At 42.3% G+C, this 26,882-nt stretch overlaps 1 protein-coding gene across 12 annotated transcripts in view; it reads left to right on the plus strand.

Annotated features, from left to right (window-relative positions):
- Window positions 1–26,882, plus strand: part of rerea (arginine-glutamic acid dipeptide (RE) repeats a) — a 500,784-nt gene that overhangs the window by 251,178 nt on the left and 222,724 nt on the right. For 2 of the 12 annotated variants that reach the window (XM_078557846.1, XM_078557848.1), the window contains exon 1: window positions 24,635–24,790. The exons of 9 other annotated variants lie outside the window; for them this stretch is intronic. In XM_078557846.1, the coding sequence (XP_078413972.1) occupies window positions 24,765–24,790 (26 nt within the window). In that variant the 5' untranslated portion in view covers window positions 24,635–24,764. Of the gene's footprint in view, window positions 1–24,607; window positions 24,791–26,882 lie in introns of those variants that run through there. One more of the 12 variants, XM_078557847.1, reaches the window with a different exon arrangement.

The following is a 26,882-nucleotide window of genomic DNA, read 5'->3' on the forward strand; positions in this document are numbered from 1 at the left end:
CTAAATAGGCAATCCAGGGCCCTTAATTCTTTGCCTGGTAGCTATCAGAGGACCATCTTTTCCCTGCTGCTTGTATTGGCTGCTGCTTTCCTGTCTCTTTCTCTTCCTCCCTCCCACGCATGCACACAGGCTGGCAGGCAAGCAAGCACTCAACACACAGGCAGGCATGCACACACACCCTTTCTTAATTACAATTTTTATTTAAAATTTTAAAATTGCCTTCCAGCAGCCTTTTCTAATTTAAAAAAAAATGTTGAGAAACACAAGTCAAAAGTGATTCAGTACACTAACAAAGGTGAAAACAGCAGCATAGAAAAAAGCAAAATACGGCGGATGCTGGAAATCTGAAACTAAGATAAAAATAGCTGGAAAAACTCAGCAGGTCTGACAGCATCTGCGGAGAGGAACACAGTTGACATTTCGAGTCCATATGACTCTTCATCAGAACTAAGGAAATAGAGAAATGAGGTGGGACAGGTAGAGCTGGATAGAGGGCCAGCATAGATAAACAAGTTAAATTAAGTAGTGGTGGTTGTGTGGCAAGAGGTTTGGGTTTTAAAAGCCTCTATTATTGAATGCAAGGGAGTTGAGCTAGGTAAGAACTTGTATTGCTTTGAGATCCTGGGAAAAATGAATTACAAAAAGAGCAATTCAGTGGGCTTTGATTTCAGCCCCCTGAAGATGCATCAAAGATGATGTATTTGGAATATAAAAGGTGTGGAAAACCATACAGCAATGACATATAGTATTGTTGATAAGGCAAGATGAGAAAGATCTCAATAAAGCGATGGAGTTTTGGGTATTCGAGTGACTAAGGAGTCACCTAGCAGACAATAGGATTTCCTTCTTGCATCCTGGTTAGGTTTCTAAGTCTCCTCAGAGGTAGGAGCAGCATTCAGTCTTAGACAGACTGCTTTCGAGATTTGAGATTTATTTGGATGTTTGGCACGAAATTGGAAACTCCAGTAGTGATTTTAGGAGGGTAGTTTTGGCTCAGTGGTGGTATTCTTGATTCTGAGTCCGAACATTGTGGAGTCAAATCTCATGCCAGGATTTGAGTTGAGTAACGAAAACAGAAAATGCTGGAAAAATTCAGCAGGTCTAACAGCAACTGTGGAGAGAGAAAAAACAGAGTTAACGTTTCGAGCCTCTATGACTCTTCTTCAGAGCGAGTTATACGGACTTGAAACGTTAACTCTGTTTTTTCTCTCCACAGATGCTGTTAGACCTGCTGAGTTTCTCCAGCATTTTATGTTTGTGTTTCAGATTTCCCAAATCCGCAGTATTTTGCTTTTATTGGAGTTGAGTAATATGGGCTGGCATAAGTACTGAGTGACTGCAATGTTATCGTGGGTGCTCCTGGATGAGATATTAAGTCATAGTGAACATGAAACTTCCCGTGGCACTCTTTGGGAAGTTCTCCCATTGTCCTTGCCAAGATTTCTCTGTCAATTAATACCAGGTAATTCATCTCATTACTATTTATGAGACTTCGCTTTGCAGAAGCTACCTACCATGTTCGCAAACCTAACAATTGTCAATGTTCTTTAAAAAATAATTAATTAGGTGCAAGGTTCATTCCTTTCTATTTGACATTGGGTCTATTGCACAATTTGAATGTTTACCTATGTGTGCAACAGCAATGCACACAAAAACATTATTACGTTTATATAGCGCTATTCATATCCACCCAGACATATCAAAGTGAGTTTTACAGCTAATGAAGTACATTTGGAAGTGCAGTCACTGTTGTAATGTAGGAAATGTGGCTGCTAATTTGACTCAGCAAGCTCCCACAAACAGCAATGTGATAATGACTAGAAAATTTATTTTTTGTTAAAGCGATGGATGAATATTGGCCATGCAAGAAGGCAGATGGGATCTTGGTTTGAGATCTCATCTGAAAGGTGGCACCTCCCACAGTGTAGCATTCCCCCAGTACTGCACTGGAACGTCAGTCTTAATTTTTGTGTTCAAGCCCTGGAGTGGAACTTGAACCCGGAACCTGTGATTTCAGATGCAAGTCCAACTGAGCCATGGTTGGCAAATTTCCAGTGGGCTTATTTGTACAACTGATTATATTGTAATAAGATAACTGAATATGTAAAATGGTCAATCTGAGAGCTGCAGATTGCACCAAAATATTGACATTCTATTTACATAAGTATATATCACACTAATTATGCATAATAGAGCATTAGAATTTTATCCCTCTGTGATTATGATAGTGGCTCTGTTGAAATAACTCTTCCAGAAGGAATAGTGTGATTTACAATTTGTTGAATAGATTGTGGCAGAATTACTGTTCCAGTCTCTGGTTTGTCTTTAATTGTATCTTTTTCTCTGCGTTATTATTCTGCTTAGAGTAACAAGTTTTAGATTTATAGTATTTTGTAGATTAGGATAATTTATTTTCTAGAATCACTATTTCTTTCTCCCCTTGGTTTACGAGTGTAAATGTTTGTTATGTTTGCAGTTATTGAGTTTATTGTTTGCACTGAAACACAAATTGGCGAAACTGTTAATTCATCTTTGCAGATCAGAGGTACTGTGGCTGCTGGTGTGATTCATAAACAAACCATCTGTTTTTTTTCTAAAATTAGCAATGGTTGCTAGATTAATAATCTGTTTGCATATACTTAGCCTGTAGGGTTGGAGATTGACACTTGGATGTGCTATTTCTCTCTGATGAGGGCATATTCTCATTACTTCAGTTACTAAATGCCGGGTGAGTCAGTACCCATTATTCAGTTATATAATGGCACAAGTAGAAACGAGTTGTTCAGGAGGTGGCCACTATGATGGACTGGCAATCTGTTTCAAGTTCTAAAAAATATCCCTCTAACCTGGCACACTGGGGTCAGCTTTCCTCTGCTGATTTTTCTTAAGCAGCTGGCAAGCTCACTACCAAGTAGAAATGGACTGGTGCTCGTTGTTGGTCGCTAAGTAGTGAATTGACAGTAAATGGTTGACTGGTTGTGGTTTGGCTGGCTACTGGTGGTGACGAGCTGGAAATAGTGAGATTACATGAGGTACGATTTAACCTACTGAATCTTCACATCTTGTTGTGCATCTCCCCTGCACTCTGGTTGTCACAAGGTACAACTGAGTCTCTAAAAAGGAAATAAAGTTTTTACAGAAATTTATTTTTTAAAAATCAGTTCTTTTGATACTCCATTGACGATGCCTTTTTTTTTGTACTCATTCATGTAGTGTGGGCATAGCTGGCAAGGCTGGAATTTATTGCCCATCCCTTGTTTCTCCAAGCAGGTGGTGGTGAGCCACCTTGTTCAACCATTGCATCATGGTGGAGGTAGTCCCATAGTACTAATATATAAAAGCAAAAAACTGCGGATGCTGGAAATCCAAAACAGAAACAGAAATACCTGGAAAAACTCAGCAGGTCTGGCAGCATCGGCGGAGGAGAGCACAGTTGACGTTTTGAATCCTCATGACTCTTCAAAAGGTCATGAGGACTCGAAACGTCAACTGTGCTCTCCTCCGCCGATGCGCCAGATCTGCTGAGTTTTTCCAGGTAGTCCCATAGTACTGTTAGGTAGGCTGTTATAGGGTTTTGACCTGGCAACAATGGAAGTGGTGATGCATGCTTAATTCAAGGTGGTTTGTGATTGGAAGGGAACTTGGAGTAATGGTGTTCCCATGCACGTGCTGCTCATGTCTTTTTCTGTGGTGGAGGCCACAGGTTTGGACATTGCTGCAGAAGAAGCCTAGGTAAGTTGGTGTAGTGAATCCTGTAGGTAGTACTCTTTGCAGCCACTTTACACCAATATTGGAGAGACTGGATGTATAAACCAGTGAATTGGTTGTCAACCAAGTAACTGCATTGTATTGGATACTATTGTGCTTCTTGAATGTTAACAGACCTATGGGGAAAAAGCAGGGGATTGGCACTAAGTGCGTTGCTCTTGCAGAGAACCGTTACAGACAGAATGGGCCATATGGCTTCCTCCTCTGCAGTAACCATTTTATGATTATATATGCTCAATGGTGGAACGTCCATAACCCTCTGGGGCTGAGAATTCCAACCCTTTGAAGAAATTTCTCATCTCTCCTAAATGATCAACCCCTTATCGTGAGACTGTGTTCCGGTGTTCTAGATTCCTCAGCCAGGGAAAACAGCCTCGGTGTCTGCCCTATCAAGCCTCTTCAGAATCTTTTATATTTCAATGAGATCACCTCTCATTCTTAACTCCAGAGAGTATAGTCTCAATTTATTCAGCCTCGTACGGACAACTCTCTCATCATAGGAGCCAATGTAGTGAATCTTCGCAGTACTGCCTCCAATGCAAGTATATCCTTTCTTAAATATGGAAACCAAAATGGCACACAGGCACACAGTACTCCATGTATCGTCTCACCAAAGCCCTGTACAATGTGTCTGGTTCAGTAGCATTCTGGTCAATGGTGAGCCCTTGCATGTTGATGGTGGGGATTTTGGTGATGGTAATTCTGTTGATGTTAAGGCAATATGGTTAGGCTCTCCTTGTTAGATTAGATTATTGCTAGCCAATTGTGCGACACAAATCTAATCGTCACTTATCAACCTAAGCCTGGATGTTATCCAGGTCTTGATATGAACTGCTTTGGATGGAGCTGAATTCTGTGAAAGCATCAGTGAATCCTCACTTCTGATCTTATGATGAAGAAATGGTCATGTTGGGGTTAGTGGGATTTCCCTCCGAGTTCCTGTGTAAATTTTCTTCAAAGGTGCTTGTTACTTAAGAGAATGAACAATGTTAAAAGAGCTTTATCATTTTCTAAATGGGTTTTAAAGAATTGATGAGAAATTAACTGTAGTGATCTCATGGAATCTGCTGTATTTGTCCTTTTGAATGTTTAATTTTGCCTCTTAATATACTTCATACATAGTTTATAGCCAGGTCTGTTAGATTATTGTTTGGCTGTTAAATAGAGAGATCAGGAGAGTGTGAGTCAACTCTTATTACTTCATTGAACTTATCAATAGCATTTAAGGGTATTTTGTGTAAATGATCATGTTTGAGTTCATAAGAAGTGAGAACTTGGCTTACGGCCTTTGATGCTGGCCTGAAACATGGAGCTTATTGTCGTAAATTTGCTGCTAACGTCATTTATGTAATTGGCAGAAAACAGATAGTATACATGGCACATTTGATGGTGATTGTGTTTGGAGGTAAACTGTGACCTCTTGCACTCCTTTCACAGGCTCACCCTTGAAATGTTAAATATGGTTTGATTACAGGACTGGTACAACAATGTTGTGTTATCTACTTTCCAGATCCTTCTCTGCAGCAGCTGATGAAGCAAAAAAGACTGTTGTTTCTTTCACCCTATTTTCATCTGGATTTTCATCCTCACCCTAGTTTTCATCAATCTTCAGACAAAACTCTACAGTTTCCAAATACTATTCAGGCACCCTTTACAGAAGAGCCAATACACTACATGCTGGCAAATAAAATGAAGAGGTCTGACAGAAAGAAATAAAGCCCATACCCTAGACCATTCAATGCTGTGGCTCGCAATACCACATAACCCTTTATCCATTTACTTATTTTGAAAAAGCTTAGGGTTTCTTTCTTACCACAAACTGTTGCCTCACAGAGCTAGATTCTAGAACCTTGTCAGACTCATTAATACTCAGTCAGCATAATTCTAATTTTTAAACTGAGTTAGCAGCCTGTCATTTGCTGTGCATCTCTCCTGGACACCGTGGATGCCACTGGATACTGTTGCCAGAAAATAATTTAGATTTTTTAATAAAATCCCATTTAAAGTTTTGCCAATCTTGCTGTAATTTAACTTGGTTGAATCCAAGTGGAATGTTGACCTTTTGCAGTTGATAAACTGAAGGGAACTGTGAACAAGTAAATTAATTTATATTGCTACTAGGAGAGCAGTACCATGTCACTTAAGAGTTCAGAAATTATGTGACATGGGGGCCATACAATTTCACCTTAATTATCCATCAATTTCATACAAATCATGTGTTCTTCAATTCATTAGTGTAATGAGAAGCTCAGCACCATAGAATGAAGCAAGACAATATGAACGTTATTTGTAACATTATTCTGTCAATGAACATGGTATCGTCCACTTCCTTTGTAGTTTACCCAGGAAGAAAACCGCAAAAGTTCTCTTACAAAATATCAAATTGTTGATATATGGATTACACAGGAAATGTAATGCTGACTGTTGCTGTTTTGATAAAGCCCTTGTTCAAAGACATGTGGAGAATTTGACTGAACAAAACATGGAGATTGGTCCTTAGCATTCCTCTGTGTACAATGAGGTTTCAGGAGCCCAGTGTACCTGTTCATCTTGTTACTATGTCATTGAGACCAATGACTTTTAAAAAGAGAAATGAATTTTCCAGTGACCCATGCAAAGAATTGCATGACAAGATTTCACATTTTAAGATTTTTATTGTAACAACCTGACTAAAATCACCATCGACTAAACATTACTTAGTAGGCAACTTATCCAATTCACTGCAGTAAAGGTACCCCCCTTGACTTAAGAACTGAAAAACCACACTGCGTTTATACATTAAAGTGCACCACTCTCAGCAGATATGTAGCTTGTACTTAAAGTCCCAAATGTCCCCCAGGAATTCAGTAGGCTCTCATCCTGGTGAAGCAGAGAGAAGAGTCTTCCATTGTCCTTTTAAAACAAAGTCCTGTTCACTCAATCTTCTGAGCAGACTTGAATGGACTTCCAACTGGGGTGATGCTTTGGTCTTCAACTTTCTGTAACAAGCTTTGTTTCTTCGAACAGGGGTTCTGCCCTCACCAGCACCCCACTTGGCGATTAACCCAAAAGCAGTTCCTTTCTTCTGCCAGGCATAGCAGCACTTGCTTTTGGTCTGACTGTCTCTTGAGAGTCTGCAAGCAGCAAGAACCTTCTCCTTTATGTTGTGTGTTAAAGCTCACATCTGACTTTGTCGATTTTGACTTGGGGCCTGTGCTCCCATGACAACCAAGACATATGGGTTTCCTTCCAGGCAGAGTTCAGTCCAATTTTACACCAACCCCATTCCAGGGTATTGTGTTTTACCTTAAATTGAAAGAGCCTGTTTGAAAGATAACCATCTTATGAAGTTTAGCAGTTATACTTGATAATCTCTTTAGTATGTGGAATTCATGTCAAAATTTACATTCACCCCAACATTTTTCTATCAGTAAGATGCAGTTGTTGTGACCCAGCAGGTGATGTGTGCTAGGCAGATCAAATCCATGAGGGAAACTTGATCACATGGCCACAACGATTTTGCCATTTGTATTTAATTTTGAGATGCGTGCCCTGAATTCAGAAGTAATGTGTCTACCACGACCTCAGAGATTTCTAGAAAACTAAATTAAACATTTATTAACAGAAGAAAAGATTTCAAGCACAAACATAGGTCTACAAATTACTACTACAATAACTCTTGAAACCCTTATTAACCTGGCTTCCGGCTACACTCCCATTAAGGCAACAGTAAAAAAAAAAGATTTAAATAGATCCAGGCAAGTCAACACAATACTCTGGAGAGTAGAATTCAAAGTGGCTTTTCCCAGCTTCGGTTTCTGCAGACAGCAGCTTAATGCACAACTACTGGAAGCTTTTCATACTTCTGGTTTTTCTTGTAATGCCTTCCAACGCATAGCCTCATTTCCCTTTATACAGGTTTCTCCCCTTTAATGCAAATTCCTTTGGAATTTTATTTTTCTCATAATATAAATCATTGCATGGTGCTAATATTATCAGTAGCCTTTGGGAAAAATAAACACACTGCTTGGCCTAGCTTCTCTGTCTCGGTGTAACAACCTACCATCTCTTTGAAATTCAAACTACCTTAATTTATCTATCAATGCAAATTCTCCTCACCCTACTCAGCCATGTTTATGTGTTTAGCATTTCAAACTTAGCTTCTTTTGATTCAAAGCCTCCAGACCAGCTGTCTCCAACTCAATTAAATCCTGCGCGGGCGCGCACACACACACACACACAAACTAACTATTCAAATCCCACTGTTAATGTACTTTTACAATAAATCACAATAATATTATGAGAATTATTATACTCACGTGACAGCAGTTTTGATCGTTTTTTCCAGTGGTAACTAATAAATACCCAACCTAGCCTGGCCTAATAGGTCTTTGCTCCCTTTTATCTCTGTTTTCAGGTACATTCAGCAAAAGTGCATTCCAGTGAGAAAGAAAGACTCTAGGAGACAAATGTACCATTTGTGGTTACATAAGGAAGTTAAAGGGAATTAATAATTGGAAATAAGGCAATGGTGGAACAGAAGGGAAGGAAAGGAAAAGTGTGAAATCTGTTATTAAAGAGGTTATAGTAGGACACTTAGAAAATCTTAATGCAATTAGGCAGAGTCACTGTGGATCTCATTACAGCCGTGGTTCAACATGAACAAAAGAGCTGAACTGGTGAGGTGAGAGTGACTGGCCTTGACATTAAGGCCGCATTTGACCGAATGTGACATCAAGGAGCCCTAACAAAACTCGAGTCAATGGGAATCAGGGAAAACTCTCCACTGGTTGGCGTCCAACCTAGCACAAAAGAAGATGGTTGTGGTTGTTGGAGGCCAGTCATCTCAGCTCCAGGGCATCACTGCAGGAGTTCCTCAGGGTAGTGTCTTCAGCCCAATGTTCTTCAGCTGCTTCATCAATGACCTTCCTTCCATCATAAGGTCAAATGGGGATGTTCGCTGATGATTGCACAACGTTCAGCACCATTCGTGACTCCTCAGATACTGAAGCAGTCGGTGTCCAAATGTAGCAAGACCTGGACAATATCCAGGCTTGGGCTGATTAGTGGCAAGTAACATTTGCGCCCCACAAGTGCCAGGCAATGACCATCTCCAACAAGAGGGAATCTAACCATCGCCTCTTGATATTTAATGGCATTACCATCATTGAACTCCCCACTATCAACATCCTGGTGGCTACCATTGATCAGAAACTGAACTGGACTAGCCATATAAATACTGTGGCTACAAGAGCAGGTCAGAGGCTAGGAATCCGGCGACGAGTAACTCACCTCCCGACTCTCCAAAGCCTGTCCACCATCTACAAGGCACAAGTCAAGAATATGATGGAATACTTCCCACTTGCCTGGATGAGCGCGGCTCCCACAACACTCAAGAAGCTTGACACAGTCCAGGACAAAGCAGCCCGCTTGATTTGCACCACATCCACAAACATTCACTCCCTCTACCACCGACGCACAGTAGCAGCAATGTGTGCCATCTACAAGAATTAACCCAAGGCTACTTAGACAGCGCCTTCCAGACCCACGATCACTACTATATAGAAGGACAAGGGAAGCAGCTAGATTGGAACACCACCACCTGGAAGTTTCCCTCCCAAGTCGCTCACCACCTGACTTGGAAATATATCGCTGCTCCTTCATTGTCGCTGGGTCAAAATCCTGGAACTCCTAACAGCACTGTGGGTGTATCTGCACCACGTGGACTGCAGCGGTTCAAGAAGGCAGCTCACCACCACCTTCTCAAGGGCAACTATGGATGGGCAATGAATGCTGGCCTGAGCCAGCGAAACCCACATCCCTTGAATGAATAATAAAAGGAATGGAAAATCATATTTGACTAATTTATTGAGTTCTCTGAGGAAGTAACAAGTAATATGGATAAAGGGGAACCTGTAGATGTGGCGTACTTGGATTTCCAAAAGGCATTTGATAAGTTGCAACGTCAAAAGTTGCTATGGTCACAAGGTTATGCCCCTTTATTTTTGAAAATATGATTTTTCAATTTGCAACTGACAGGAAGTTCCGCAGTTTGAACTGAGACAGAGCAATCTGCATAAAAATGCAAGGCCACATTCCAAGATGAAGGTGAGAACAAACAAATCACCATTAGGGAAGTGCGAAGTGAGAGACATTTCCTACAATCCGGACACCCGTCGAAACTTGTAACTGTCTAAGGGAGAGACATTAAAAATGCAAAGTGCTGGATATTGAAACAATGGCTGCCACAGACAGACACACCCAAAACCTCTTGGAAATACACAATGGGTGAAGTATTTCAAGGCAAGGCTGCTCAGCCAATTGAGAGAGATTGCAAGTGACACAGGTAGGGTGTCAAGAAAGTCTTCAGCAGAGGAAACAGCCTGAAGGCTTCTCTCACTCACACTCACTCACTCACTCAATCACTCACTCACTCACTCACTCACTCTCACACTCTCTAAAACCGTATATTCGTTACCTTTTTATTTTGTTGGACTCTTAACTACGTTCATGTGCCCGAATGACTGCATGACGGCCGAATGCTTGATGTCGTGTTTTTATTATTTTTCTCAGGTTTAGGTCATAACAAATTTGCTCTTTCTTTGACTCAAGCAAACCTTGTTTGATTGGCTCCGTATTGCTCACACCTTAGGTAAGTAAATGCATTCTGATTACCCCCTTGAGAAAGAAAGTTAAACTTTTGTTGTGACCAACCGAGGAGGTTGAATAGAGGGAAGTCAGTTTACCCCTTCTCACCTGGTTGTAACACTATACAAAATAAGAGCTCCTGGTTTAGGGGATAATATTTTATCATGGATAGAGGATTGGTTGGCTAACAGAAAGCAGAGTAGGAATAAATGGGTCATATTTGGGTTGGCAGGTTGTAACCAGTGGAGTGCCACAGGATCAGTGCTGGAGACTCCACTATTTACAATCTATATAACTGACTTGGATGAAGGGACCGAAGGTGTGGTTGCTAAGTTTGTGGATGACGCTAAGATAGGTAGATTGTGAGGAGGACATAATGAGTTTACAAAGGGATATAAATAGATTAGATGAGTGGACAAAAAATTGGCAGAGGTAGTATTATGTGGGAAAATGTGAACTCGTCCACTTTGCCAGGAAGAATAGAAAAACAGTACTATTTAAAAGGAGAAAGATTGAAAAACTTGGCAGTACAGAGGGACCTGGGTGCCCTGGTACATGAATCACACGCAATTATCGTGCAGGCAGAGGAAGTGATTAGGAAGGCAAATGGAATGTTAGCATTTATTGGGGAATGGAATATAAAAGTACACAAGTTTTGCTACGATTGTATAGGAGCGTAGGACTTAAGAGCAGGAGTAAGCCATTCAGCCCTTCGAACCTGCGCTGCCATTAAGGACAAGGCTGATCTGGTTGTGGCCTCAATTCCACTTTCCTGAGTGTTGGTGAGACCAGAACTGGAATACTGTGCACAGCTTTGGTCTCCTTACTTGAGAAAGGATATAATAGCATTAGAAGCAGTTCAGAGAAGATTCACGTGACTGATTCCTGGGATAAGGAGGTTATCTTATGAGGAAAAGTTGGAAAGGTTGGGCCTGTATGCATTGGAGTTTAGAAGAATGGAGATGTGGCCTTATTGAAACATCTAAGATCCTGAGGGGACTTGACAGGGTGGATGCTGAAAGGATGTTTCCCCTTGTGGGAGAGACTAGAATAGGGGGATAGTTTAAAAATAAGGGGTGCCCCATTTAAGTTGGAAATGAGAAATATTTTCTCTGAGGGTCACTGGTCTGTGGAATTCTCTTCCCCAGAGAGCAGTGGAGGCAGGGTCATTGAATATTTTTACGGCTGAGTTAGACCCTTGATTGACAAGGGAGTCCAAGGGTATGGGGGCAGACAGGAAAGTAGAGTTGAGGCCACAATCGGGTCAGCCATGATCTTATCAAAATGCACAGCAGGTTCGAGGAGCTGAATGGCCTACTCCTGCTCCTAATTCGTATGTTTGTATATATGTTGAAAGGGGAAAAATTTATCCTCATCGCCATTCAGGCCTTCATTCAATGATATCATTACTGATCTGCAACCTAACTCCATGTGTATGCCTGCCCCATATCCCTTAACGCCTTTGTAAAATAAAAATCACTGAATCTCAGAATTAAAGTTTACCGTTGACCTAGCATCAGTTATATTTGGGCAAAAGATTTCTAAACTTTTAAACTTCCACCCTTTGTGTCTAGAAGTGTTTGCTAATTTTACTCCTTCAAGTTCTGGCTCTAATTGTTATACTGTGTCCCCAGCAGCAAGCCAGCCAGCAAAAGTTGTTTTTCCTTACTAACCCTACCTTTAATATCTTGAAAACTTTCATTAAATCATCCCTTAATCTTCTAAATTTCAGGGAAGGCACTCCTAGTTTGTATAACCTCTTGTAATTTAACCCTTGGAGTCCAGGTATCATTCTGATATCATGTAAACTTACACTGCACACCCTCCAGGGCCAATATATATTTCGTAAGTTGTGCCTAGAATTTCTTTTTTCTATTCATTCTTTCATGGGATGTTGGTGTCGCTGGCAAGCCCAGAATTTATTGCCCATCCCTAATTGGTGATGGTGAGCCACGTTTTTGAACCGCTGCTGTCCATGTGGTGTAGGTACACCCACAGTGCTGTTAGGAGGGGTACACAGTACTCCACATGTAATGCAATCAGGGCTTTGTTTGGCTGAAGCACGGGGCTTTAATTTCCAAGCTTCCCAGTGTCGTATTGGGGTGGTACCCTAAAGTTGCACTGGGGAATCCCCTTCGGAAGTTCCCAGGTAAGGTTTACATGGCAGTTGCCCAGAAGTGCAAATTTCCCCTGGGCAATTGCCCTGCACTGGGAACCATCTGAAAATGCTATAAAATCGCAAACTTCAGATGGTTCCGACTGGCTTATGCCAATAATCACCCAGAATAAGTTAGAAAGATTATAACCACTTCTAACTTCTGGTTAAGTATTGTACAGACCCAGGGGACCCTCGCCCCACACTCCCGACTAGCCCCTCCCCCATGGGCCTTCCCTACCCCAATGGGGACTCTTCTATGTCTCCAGCAGCAGCAGCACCTCCCCGGGGGCGAGGCCTGACACTTCTCCCGACCCCTGCTCCTGAGGGCCAACGGCTTGACCTCCGACCCCCTGCCAAGATCTCTGACCGCACCCCCACCACCTACCCTCCCCCTTCCGATTTCCCCCACACTCTCCAATTCCTGCCAACTCCAAATCCTATCCACTTACCTTAGATACTTACCTCCTCCCTTGCCTGTCAAGGACCTTTAAACTTCAATGGACCTTTAACTTACCTGGATTATGGCAGCTGGTGCCATAAAAAGGGGGCGTGACCTGCTACCCTTCAACTCAGCTGCACTTTGACACTAGTCCCGGGGGAGGTGCTGCACTGCCTGGATCTCGCCCAGCCTGAATCAGAGGGTTGGGCGACACAAGATCGGAAAAAATTAAGGTAAGAAATGGGGAATGGAATGGCAATCCGACACTGCCACTCTGGATGGGGCTCAGGCCCATGATTTCTATCCTCTTATATTCTAACCTTGTAGATATAAAGACCCACCAGCAGTCCATGAACCATTTTGATTATTTTCTGTATCTGTTTGTGACAATTTAATGATTCATATTCCTAGACCCCCTTTTGAATCTCACTGTTTATAGCTTTTCATGACATAAAAGTTTATCCCTGATCTATGTTTTTTAAGTTCAAAGTGGATGACCTCACATTTACCTTTGAAATCCATTTGGCACACTATATCTCTTTGTAACATTATGCTTCTGTCCTTTTTTAAAAATTCATTCATGAGGTGTGGGCTTTGTTGGCCAGCATTTATTACCCATCCCTTGTTGCCCTTGAGAAGGCAGTGATGAGCTGTCTACACTGCTAAGAGTACCACCCATCTTTGTGTCATTGACTAATTTGGATACATGGCTTTCCATTCCCATCATCTAAGTCATTAATAAATATGGTGAATACTCTCCAATACGGATCCTTGCAGGGCACCACTAGTCACATCCTACCAATTAGTGGACACTGCGCATGTCCATTATCTCTACTGTGTCTTCTGCTGCTAAGACAGTTTCCTGATGAGGTCAATAATTTGCCTTCAATTCTACAGTCTTCAACTTTAGTCAACAGTCTAGTATTAGGGATTTTACCTGAAAGATTGCAACACTATTGACCCTTAATAAACTGTTTTTTAATGTTTGTCCCACCTTCTATTTATCATCCAGAAATTTGAAGAATTACAATACTTTCATCTAAGTTATGATTCTATTGTGTTCAAAACAGTGGATGGAATTTTCCATGCCCACTGGCGGCGGGCGTGATAGGTGACGTGAGCAGACGATATGGCGTGATCGGTTTCACGACGGCGGGAAGGCAGGTTGTGATTGTCTGCTCAGCCTGCTGCGTTTCCCACCATCGATTGTCAGGAACCTCATTGTAATACATCAGTATACCATTATCAGGTCATCCTGCCAGGCTCTTGCACACCTGCTGGATCGTCCGTCCACGTCAGCGGGAAAGCACCCCGACGTGTTTCACAACAGCACAAAGGCAACGTGCACTTGGCAGCCTTCATTTCGGGTGAACTGGAGGTGAGTGCACAGCAACATTCTGCAGAGCTCGCTAGAGTCGGCCATTGCTTTGCGGGCTTCGGGTGCCGGGGGTTTGGGTGGAGGAGGATCAGGGGGCAAGTGCAGCCCTACCTATGAGGCGACCTTTGAGGGTGAGGGGGGCAAGTGCAGCCTTATTGTTGAGGTGACTTGTGAGGTGGGTGGGCAAGGGCAGCCCTGCCGTTGAATATAGCGCACAAGCATTCAGGGCGGGGGAGGTAGGATGGGTGAGGGAAGTGGCTACACATTCGGGAAACCTGTAGAAAGTGACCATTCCTCTGCAACTGAAACAGTTCAGGCACAGCCACATTGATATGATTGGGTTGGGCTCCTAGCTTACCTGCCCACTCAAGCCACGCAGAGGCAATGCAGCGCCACCAACCACCTCCCTGGCACAGACTGCGAATTCATGAGCACTTTAGTGGACTGCAGAGCAGTTGGACTGCACATGTTGTACAATCTCCTCGCTAAAGCTGGCCATATAGCAGTCACTGCTGGAGGCACTCACAGCGTCTTGCAATGTCAGCATCCCAGTTTGGACCAGTCCCCCAATGGCTCAAGCTAACAGGGCAGCCATGCAGCACACTCTGGCCGTCCAAGTGGTGGCCAGCACACTCTGGGAAGCTTTAAGGGGCTGTCACACTTAACCAGGACAGGTTCTTAGTACACCCATGCTAACAACGTGTCTCTCTCTTTCATCCTGCAGGAGGAGTACATCAGGATCCTGGAGCCCGGTGAACTAACTGTATGCCTGATGGCCTACAGAGAATGAAGAAGATGGAGGAGAGAGCGACTGAGTCTTCTAGCTGCGCAGAGGCAGGAGCAGCAATTTCAGGAAAAGGGGCGGCTGGTGCTCCCGCACACACAGCCCAAGAGCCACAGTGAGCTGTTGCTGGTCGGCGCCTAATGACATGCTGCCTTTCGTTCCTGCAGATGACCGAGAACCAGTGTTGCCAAAGACTGCGCATGTCTAGGGAACTGGTCGCTCACATCTGTCATTTACTGCAGGATTTGGCACCACGGGGGCATGGAGGGCATCCACTGCCAGTGGCCGTGAAAGTCCTTTCAGGGCTCCACAGGTGATCTCTATGGGATCTCTCAAGCCTCCACCCACAAATGTGTCCATGAGGTCATGAATACTGTCTTTACGAGGGCACACAACTTTATGCATTTTGCCTGGAACCAGGACAGCCAGAATGCAAGAGTGATTGGATTAGCCCAGATCTCTGGTTTCCCCACAGGTGCAGGGCGTGATTGACTCCAATCACGTGGCGCTCAGATCTCCGTCGCAACACATGGTAGACTACATCAACCGCAGGGGCTTCCATCCGCCCTTGTGCAGCTGGCGTGCCCACCAGAATGCATCCTGCAGGTGTGCACACAGTTTCCAGGGAGTGTGCACGGCGCCTACATCTTCAGTTGGTCACAGATCTCTGGAGCCTTCCAGGGTCCACAGAGGCTGCAGGGATGGCACCTCGGGGACAAGGGCTATGCACAGAGGCCGCGGCTGATGACACCCGTGCGGCGGCCTCAGACTGCAGTGGGAGTGACGGTATAATGAGGCTAATGCCGCAGCTCGCAACTTTGCGGAGCAGACCATTGGGATGCTAAAAATGAAGTTCCGGTTCCTAGACCGGTCAGGTGGAGCCCTGAAATACAGTCCACAGAGTGGCACGCATCGTCATCGTCTGCTGTGCCCTTTACAACCTGGCGCGCCAAAGGGAAGACGAGCTGGCGGAGGTGGAGATGGAGGAGCTGCAAGTCTCCTCCGATGAAGAGGACATCGGGGGAGAGGCTGAGGAGGTCCTCGGAGGTGACTATGATAGGAATGAGGCCCTCACACTGGCTAGACGAGGCAGCTGCACTTGGGAGGCCCTCATAACTTCTAACTTCTAGATTTCTGGAGGATGCTGACAACATGCAGTGAGGTGACCCCGTAGTTCCCACATCGCATTTGTGAATGTTTGACTCCAGTCTGGCTTATGGCAGCGCGAATACCCTCTGTGGGAATGCTTCTGTCATGAAGACGCAGTGGAGGCCCTAATAGTTGCTCAATTGCAGGAGGATGATGGCGACATGCATTGTGGACACTCCATAAATCTTCTCACAGCCTCTGCGAATGTCTGACTCCTGTCTGGCCGAGGGCAGCTCGCTTGCGCTCTGTGATCAGGGTCATATTATAGAGACGCAACCATGAAACTTTAGAAGCATCTGATGTTTTGTCTGCCTTCAGCACCTGAGCCCTTCAGCATATGTGGTCGCAGATGCTGAAGAGATGGGGTCAGCCCCTCCATAAAGGTGCTGAGAGCATACTGAGCGAATAAGAGAATTCTGTGGTGCCTGCCCAATACGTTCTGGCAGCAACGACAAGCACCGCTGAGGTGCAGGCATCAGTAACATCTCCAGGCAGTGCGAGGCCGGACCATTACTTTGGCCTGAAGGCTGCACCAGGTAGAGGCCATGGACTGAGACACCTGCCTTTATCTTGTGCAGAAAGGTTTCACACCTGAGTGACAAGAACACTGCTCATCAGAACAAGAAGCCATAGGCAGGGAGACATTCTTGCGAGTTTATTCACAACAGGTGAACAGTGTGTACAAATGATTAACACCTGTGCCCAGGCTGTGTGAGAATTTGTGTCTGCTTTATAGAAAAAAAACCCAAAAAAAACAAATCTCTTTAACTGTCCTAACCCTGTTACTACGTCTTGGTGCACCCCAGACATCCACAGCGGAGGTGGAGACAGCCTGCTGACTGTGGTGCCCTTTCTGTGATGACTTTGGCGGGTGTCCTCTGGAGGCCCAGGCTTGGAGGGCCCCGGCCTGCTTTCAGGATCCGACTGTGTGGCAGTGTCACCCTCCTGGGCCTGTGGAGCTGGAGCTGCTGAGGTCACAGGAAGAGAGGAGTCAGATGGGCCGGACACAGAGTCACCTGGATGGATGGGCCCGGAGTGTGCACCTGAAGATGCGGATCCTCCTCCCTATGGGTGCCTGGGGGCTCCAGGCTGACTCTGGAGCAGGGGTAGCTGGAGTGAGATCGAGCTGCCCAGCACCCCTCTTGCATACACACGGTTGGAGGCCAACTATGGCATCAGTGATGAAGTTTAGCCTGTGCAGCTGTGTAGGAGCGAAGTCCTGGACCAAGGTCTCCATGGCAGCCGCCATCCTACCAGTGGACCTCAGTGCATTGGCATGCCGGCGCTATCACCTCAGCCTGAAGGCAGACGAACACCTCCATCGTGCCTTACAATCTGAGGAGTGCAGCGGACACCCCTTCCTGATGTTCCCGAGCTTGACTTTGCAGCTCCAACAACTGTGACATGACTGAATCCAGAGGCCTCCAGCAGTCCTCCGAGTGCTGGGGACCTGGGAAGTCCCTGCCATCACCTTCAGTGGATCAAGACAGTGTGATGTGCTCACCAGATTGTGGTCCCAAGGGTACTGTAAAGCTAGGTCACACCAAGGTGTGTGTCTCTGCGCTGGCAGAGGACGTGGGTGAGCACTGTGACAGACCTTCAGGGAGGGTGCCTCCAGATTGCTCTTCAGAGATTTCTTCGGGGCTTGATTGGAGGCCCTGGGTCATGGATTCTGTCGGCTTTTTGGCAGATGTGCCTGCCAAAGCAAGGAGAGATAATTAGTGCATGGCAGTGGCCTGTGAAAGAGGACCCATCATCACGGCATGGTTGTCTGATGAATGTTGCACTGCTGGATCCCCACTTGGTTGAGCAGCGCTAACCTCACCGTCAGCACGGGACCGGTCCAGATCCTCACCGGCCAGCTGGACGGCTCTGTTTTCAAAGTCCGCGAGGACCTTGATTTCAGGCATTCCGGTCTGCAACCTCTCTCTCTTGTGTGCCAGTTTGTCCTGCATGGATAGAGATGGGGAATATTTAAGTGGGACACCTGCCAGGCCAGATGATTAGTATAAAAACAAAAAACTACTGCGGATGCTGGAAATCCAAAACAAAAACAGAATTACCTGGAAAAACTCAGCAGGTCTGGCAGCATCGGTGGAGAAGAAAAGAATTGACGTTTCGAGTCCACATGACCCTTGTTGGTGGGGTGATGGTAGGCAGGTGAATGTGAGCCTGCCTGCCATGGAAATGCCGTGTTTCCCAGGAATGCATAAATAATGAGGCGGGTTTGGAATGATATGGTGTAAAAACCCGCCATCGTGGCTGGCGGGTAAAACAACATTTTACCCGCCTGCTATCACACTTAGTGCAAATTTGGGAAAATTCTGCCCAGTGAGGGGGTTCTCGATTCTGATGGTACTGCATCTGTGGGTAGCTTTGTTTTATTCATTCATGGGATGTGGGCGTCACTGTAGGCCAGCATTTATTGCCCATCCTAATTGCCCTTGAGAAGATGGTGGTGAGCTGCCTTCTTGAACCGCTGCAGTTCCTGTGGTGTCGGTACACCCACAGTGCTGTTACGGAGGGAGTTCCTGGATTTTGACCTGTGAAAGTATCGAACGACTACCACGAGGCAGTATAGAATAGCAAATGAAAATTTCTTACTGAAGGCTGAGTGATCCCAACAATAAGTATTCAGCTTTTTTTATAAAAAGCATCATAGTAGAAAATCAAAGTATATCAAAAACCAACTGAGCTATTTTTTCAAATAATGAGGGTGTCAGTGAAGATTCGTGGATGGAATAGTTGGCCTCAAGTTACTCAACCACAAAGAACAAACCTTGGTGACTAGAAAAGCAATACCAAAATTGAAGAAAGAAGCTAGGAATGGAAGTAATGAAATCCCACTGAAACAATCCCATAAATGTTGGAAGCTTACGTCAATTTCTCGGTGGTACTGTTCACACAGCATCCCCCCTGCGCTCCTGCTGCATCCCTCCATTGGTGGCAGAGGAGGCTGTGACTTTGGGCCAGATTTGTAATTGATTTGGAGTCGCTGATCCTTAGAGAAAATTCACCATCTACTTTGAACAAAATGTATTCCAGCTAAACTTTCTTTTCCTTTTAAGTTAAACTTGTGTCTTTAATTCTCTTTACCCTGTGAACTATATATTTGACTACATCAACATTGGTTCACTTCATTGTTTTGAAACCTTTGGTTTTCTTTTAGAATAGGTTTTACTTTCTCAGCCTATCTCAGCATCCCAAGGGCCAAAAAATCTGGTATCTTTGATATCAATTTCTAAATCACCCATACAATTTCAACGTCTTTTTGTAAATGTGCTGGTTTCAGTTGAAAATATTGTTCTGTGTGCGCTCTCCATCTGCTTTGTCTTATAGTAATGCTGCTTACTTGTACCTACATACAGCTATTTTTGACTCTATTTAATAGTATAGCCTGCACTTTGCAGTCATATTTACTATTTCTAGCAAAGTAACTTAACCGTACATTTCATCATGTTATTATCGAACTTGCAAATCATCGCAATTAAAACCCCCTTTAATTTTTTTTTCCTGTTTACCCATCCACCTTTTGTATTATTTACAAACATAGAAATTCAATTTATAATAACCACTTTCAAGATCCCTCATAAGTATTGTGAACAGAGGCACCCATGGTGTATTCTAGTCACAGGTGTCAAGCTAGTGCTACAACCTGTGATTTGATTCTTATTGTTAGGCAGCTATTTACTAATTTTCAACATTCTAATACCTTTTACTTTAATCACTGTAATTTCTTGTGAGACACCTTATTAAATGGCTTCTTAGCCACAAAGTCAAGATGCCGAGGCTCTGCTACAGTACCTTTCATTCACCAACTCTGTCACCCCTTTCAACAATTTAATTTAATTTGCTAGACATTGTCTGCCTTTCGTGAAGTCTACTATTTTGCTCATTCTAATAGCTTTGGATGGTTTCCTTTTATTGTTTGGGAAATATTGAAATTTACTCTAGATGCCATGGTAATATCTCTGCAACTCTAGTGTTGTGCTTCTGACTAGAAAATATCAAACAATATTTTTTAATCTTCTGATATAACTTCCAGTCTGTTCCCTGTTGTTCTGACTTTGCATTTGTTTACTTACTGTGTTTTCCCAGATCTACGCATGTTCATAATGATGCAGCATATCTAACCCTCTATCGTTCTTTTGTTTCGGAATGCCAACTTGTACCTCATACATGCTGAATTCCTATTTCTATATGTGGTTTGTAGGCAGGTGGTGATTGGGCAGCAGGTACATCTTCACACAGCAGTGTCATGACAAATTTGCAAACAGATATGCAGTACTTTTTTTCTTGGGATATCTGGCATCTTCCCCTAGAAAATTTTTAGGCGTTCACATTATTGTTTTCTAACATTTGGTTTAACTCTTTTTGGATACATTCATAAATGCTTTCTGATGATTATGCTACTTCATACCCTGTAAAGACTGACTCTGCTATTGATGCAAATAAAACATACACCACCACCCCCCTCCCCCTTATTTCATCCGGTGAGTCACTGGGCCATATAAACCAGGAAGAGCAGTCAACCATCCAGTCACATGAAGCTATACATCCGTTACCTGCAGCCAGCCACCAGACGCCAGCCAATTCAGCACCAGTAACCAGCTGCTAGAGGCCACCCGTACACAGCCAACAGACAGTTGTCAGTAATACTGAGCCAACCCATCCACAATCAGCAGCTTGCCAAACCACAGGCAGTCCATAGCTATTTGCCAGGGTGGAGATGGAAGCCTTGGTGGAAGTGCAAAGGTGAGGAGCTAGAGGCCTGGGGAGGAATTTGGGTTCTTCATCAATGGGAACAATTGAAAAAGAAGACAAAAAAGTTACTTGTTGCAAGCATTGCTGCTTAATGAGGATGGTCAAAACAGCTTCATGATTTAGTGGACCATTGGCAAATACAGAGCAGATATAACTAATGAAAAATAATATATTTAATATAACATAAGGAGGTGATGGCATAGTGGTATTGTCACTGGACTGGTAATCGAGAGACCCAGGGTATTGCTCTGGGGACCCGAATCCTGCCACGGCAGATGGTGGAATTTGAATTCAATAAAAATCTGGAATCAAAAGTCTGATGAAGACCATGAAACCATTGCCGGTTGTTGTAAAACCCCATCTGGTTCACTAATGTCCTTTAGGGAAGGAAATCTGCCGTCCTTTACCTGGTCTGACCTACATGTGACTCCAGACGTACAGCAATGTGGTTGACTCTCAAATGAGCTCTGAACAAGGGATTAGGGATGGGCAATAAATGCTGGCCCAGCCAGGGACATCCTATGAATGAATAAAAATTTAACATAATTTAATATATTAACACAATATATAAAATAATATAATATATAGCATAAAACTTAGTTACTGAAAAATTCTCAGGAACTTAATTCTTGAAGTCTAATGTGACTTTTAAAAATTGGTAAAATCCAAGTAATTGAATCTTGTAAATGATTTGTAAAATTTCTCTTGTCAGTTTTAACTGACTGCTTTGCTTAATGGTGAACCAGAAGGTTGTGGCATCAAGCCCGACTCCAGACCTTGCAGGCATAATCTATGCTAACATTCATTGCAGTGCCATAGAAATGCAGCATTATCTGAGATTCTGTGTTTTGAACTGAGGCCCTGTTTCCCCATTCAGGTAGTTGTAAAAGATCCCGTGGAATTCTTCCAGTGCCTGACCAAATGTGATAGCCAACACAAACAGAATAAATTGACTGGTCATTTATCTCATTTATTGTTGTAGGACTTTATTGTGTGCAAATTGACTGCAGGATGCTGTTGTAAGTCCCAAGGATGCGTGGATATGGAAGGCACCATATAAAAATAAGTTTGTCCTTTGTCTCTGTGAGCAAGTTCAACATAGCTGGGAGCAAAAAGAATTTATAAGTGTACATTTTTTATAAAATGTAAGTGCATCTCTGGAAGACAATAGTTGAGTATTCTATTTCATTAAAAACAATGAGTTCATTAAGTGTATTTCGAAAGCTACTGTTCAGTTTAGCTTTTTATCACTGGCATTTCACCTTTTGGAAGCTGTGTTCATCTGTTCATGTTTCAATAACCAAATGATATAAAGGAAAGAAGAAAGGAAAGGAAAATATGGGTCAGGGGCTCCAGCAGCACTTATTGCTTGTGTTTTATGGATAGTATGATAATTAATCAATTATTGGTATACTGCAATGATGCCTTACTAAATTTAAGTTAATTCAACTAAAACCTGACACTCTTGACAACAGAGCCCATGCAAAAGTGATATATATGAGGATATAAACTTAGGCTTTCTACAGAAAGATGATTTTCTAGCCTTAAAGCTATAATGATGCAAATATGGCAAAAACAGCTGTGGGTTAGTGCTCTGCTGTAAATAGGTTCAAATTAATTTGAAAGATGTTGGCTGAAAATGCAGTAATAGGTTATTAGCTCTACTAACAAAACTTGGGTGAAAATTTCGCCACAGGTTTACATTCAAACGCTATTTTTAATGGGTGGCCTCCAACATTATTTAGACACAGACAGGGGGGGAGGAAGAAAATAGGTTATGCCCCACCAAGTTCGGTCCTAAATGCTCTTTTGATTATGGCCATACAGAAGTTTGCAATCTAGACCATCACGTCCTAGATATTTGTATTTTAGTTTGGAGGGAGATCCCTTAACGTTTGACAGCACAATCACAAGAACTTAGGGCTGTTTCTTTGATTGCAAATGCACAATTCCCTTGATAAATGTTGAGAACGGAAGTGATTCTAAAGTGTTAAGTAAGAATATAATATTTTTAAAATGCTTTTGTTTCCCGAGAAGAATTGATATTTTAATTCTTTCATTATTGAATGACTTGACTATTTTTGAAGTGGAAGCTGTTGTGATTATTTTGGAAATACTTTTGTAAAGCACAATTTTGAGGAATCGGCAATCTATAAATCTTTTTCCTTTAATTCACATTCTTAGAATTTTTTAAACGTCACTTTGTTGCTTTTTAAACTCTTGCATTTTTAGAATGAAATGTTTTTGCATTCTCCAGAGGGTAAATGGATTGATCCAAATCTACAAAATTACACAGCATGCTACCTTTAATTGTACCTTAGTCTGATACTCTTATGGCTGCTGTCACTGATACTCATGTTCATGTGCACAGACACGCCTAATCCCTCTAAAGTGTCTCCCTGAAACACAACCTGAAATAAGAAGTACAATGGATTGTTGGATTGAACCTGTAAACCAGGGTCTGTGGCACAGCATACACTGCTCTGATATGGTGTACTGTGACATCTTCCAAATGTATCTTTTATTTGCTGTTATGTTTTGAAGAGATGAATGGAGAGAAACCTGTGAAATTAATTTAATTTTACATTGGAATGATTTTTTTCAAAAAACATCTTGAGCTACAGAAATCTGGAGGCCTATTCAAACATGGTATTTGGAGGAAAGGAGAAGGGCCAAACAGTCCAAAGCTTAGTAATAGCAAGAATTATTGGGAAATGCTGGCACCTTTTTATGAAATGACACTATCTTAATTGTGATCTGCGAAGGTCAGAACAATATGCACTGCCTTAAAGGGTAGTGGAAGCAGTTTCAATAGCATCATTCAAATGGGAATAGGATATTTAGTTGAAAAGGAAAAATTTACAGGGCCATGTGGGATGTCTTGGGAGAAGAGGGCGAAATGGATTGCAAAGAGCTGACACAGGTACAATGGCCTCCTTCTGTGCTACAAGATAATTAATTCTGTCCATTAAAGTCCAATTTAAAATATCCAACAATACATATACTTTGATCATTTTGCTTGATTACAAATAATTATAATGAATAAAAATTAAATGAAATTGACTTGAAATATCTTTGGTTTGATGTCATAAAGGAAAAAGGACTGCCATTGAAACACTGTTTTGCAGTAAGAGATTATGGGTATCAGTGTTTTTTGGAAGAATGAAATGTTTTAAAAATATGAAATAGTTTCTTACAACTGAACGTGATACTTTTATTCTGGATTATAAATGTCTCAAATTTGTTTACAGTTTTTAATCGGGTGTTATGACAGTGATTTAGATGTATCTTCAACTGGCCAACTTGAATCTGAAGTGTTCCTGGTTTGATGTTTGTCACAGTACCCCCCTTGATAGGGCCCTTTTCTTTCAGCATGCTCACTAAAGCTCCCTGGAGCTGGGAGCTGGTTCAGCATGCTTATTTAGAGAACATAAAGGGAGAGATTGATTGCTCTGTATATGAGGGAGGCAGGGTCATGGCACATGCTCAGTGCTGACATTTGGAAGGGAAGTTTTTACGCTCTGCGTGGTGGCTGAGGTCATAGCACAAGCTCAGTGAAAGCTTTCTGAGGTCTCTCAGAGACTGCGTGTGCCACCATTTTGAGTACTGAGAGTAGGAAAAAGGGAGAGTTTTGCTTTCAGTGCAGACTATAGCCAGACTTGGGGATATAATTAAACCTAAAGGACTTGTTTTGACCATGGATGATCTCTTCAGTCCTCGGAGGTAGGCTTATTTATTCTGGCCTATCCTAAAAGGCTGCGGTTTGTAGATTCCTTGCCTTGTCAAATATTTATTATGAAATCTTCATTATTAATGCTGCAAGGCTTTTTGCTGCTGTTTTTCAACGTTTGATCAGCATTAAACAGAAAATGGTGACTCTTTCCTGAACAGCTAGCTGTCTTTCTCCCTTTCATTTTGTAAAGGAATATCAGCAATTTCTTTTGGTTTGGGGGCTAGAGAAGAGAAATCAAATCATCACCATAAAAATGATATAATTATTTTGCTGGCATTTTGTGAATTTTCTTTTTCAAACCTATTTAAAGCAGAGTTTGTAGCAGTGCTTGTATAATTTACATCTGATTGATTTCCTTTAAGCACAGAAAATGCACCTTTTTTTTAGGACGTATGTGGGTGTGAGAACTATTTGGGCCTGTCAGTTGTTTGGATAGGAAAATGGTAGTAGGAAGGATTTGGTGTGGACAGCTATTGGTGGCTTTCAGTGATGGGTGGGACCTCACATGATAGTTCTTCTGGATACTTGAACTTCAGTCTTTTTGACTTCAAAGTTCATTTGCAAAAGGAAAATTAAAAAATAAAAACTTGACATTAGAAACAAATGCAATGTGTCCATGTAAATTTTTAAGAAAAATAAAAGTAAAGCTGTATAACTACAAAACTGGTAGTTACCTGCTCCTTTAATTTGAAACCTACATCATTCACTATTTGTATCTTCAGTGCTATCTACTTGAATTCACCTTAGATCTGTTTCTGATCAGCACATTGTTAACAAAGTTCATATGAGATATGCTGAAAGCAAGTTCAGTGATGACGAGTGGTGTATTTTGAAGCAAATCTGTAGTTATTGTGAACATTAAGTAAAAATAGTGCCCATTTGTTTGGACGTTGTGGCATAACTTCCCATCCTCATTCAGTTATATTGATGCAGGAATAAAACTTTGATCAACACCTTTGGCAGCCAGAGCGCCAAAATATCAAAGCAATCCAGATATCTGAATGAAAATTGCTTCAAGAATGCTTGAAACAATATGTATTTAAATGCAATTACTATACTGAAGGTTTTATAAACAATGGCTCTTGACTCGGAAGCTCCCTGGAAGTTGCAGTGTTAAATTGGCACTGCATGGAATTGGCATTAGAAAAAAATAAATACAGGATAGCTTTATGCACTTAAATATGCACTTGGCTGAAAAGACCAACGACATTTGTTAATTTAAAATTTATAAGATGGGGTGATAAAATATCTTAATGTGATGCTCACAAAACATTTTGTAAATTGATATATTTGAAGTTGTCTTATGATAAATAATTTAAATGGTTGTGACATGGCCTACATTAGCAGAGTTTTTAGTCTTGCATAAATGTCGCTTTGTTTTGATTCTCAGTAAGGGCAGCCTTTGAGGATAAATGGTTAAGAGTTGGTGCCGCCTTGTTTTCTAGAAAACAGTTCTTCTATTACCAAAAGGTCATCAATTTTTGGTCAATATTAGAATAGGTTTTTCTTCCTGATTTCTTCCCATGCTGCTTTTATTGGAGTTGGCTACTAAAAGCTCTGGAATTGGCCAGGATTCACTCCGCCTTTCCCTCACTGCACCTCGCTATTGGTGTGATACTGTAAGGACAGATAATCGCTCTGCGAGAACTCTTGTGTTGATACATTGGCTCATTGTACCATCAAACTGTACATCTTTTACTATAGGAGAAAGCACAGTTTATTCAGATATAATGGTTGTCATGACAACTAACAAAATTCAGATTGTTTGATTATTTAACTTTGATTTTAACTGATCATAGGAACATAGGAAGAAACTTAGGAACTGGAGTAAGCAATTCAGCCCCTTGAGTCTGTTCTATCATTCAGTTAGATTGTGATTGATCTGTAATTTACCTCCATTTACCTGCTTTATAATAACTTTAATACCCTTATCTAGCAAAAATGTGTCAATCTCAACTTTGAAATTTTCAAATGACCTAGCCTGAATAGCTTGTTTTGGGGAGGAGTGTTCCAGATTTCCACTACCCTTTGTGCAATAATAATGTTGATATATAAAGAAAACTATACCAGTAAAGTAGAAAA

The sequence above is a fragment of the Cetorhinus maximus genome, chromosome 15 (genome assembly GCF_964194155.1).
Source record: "Cetorhinus maximus chromosome 15, sCetMax3.hap1.1, whole genome shotgun sequence".
Classification (NCBI taxonomy): domain Eukaryota; kingdom Metazoa; phylum Chordata; class Chondrichthyes; order Lamniformes; family Cetorhinidae; genus Cetorhinus; species Cetorhinus maximus.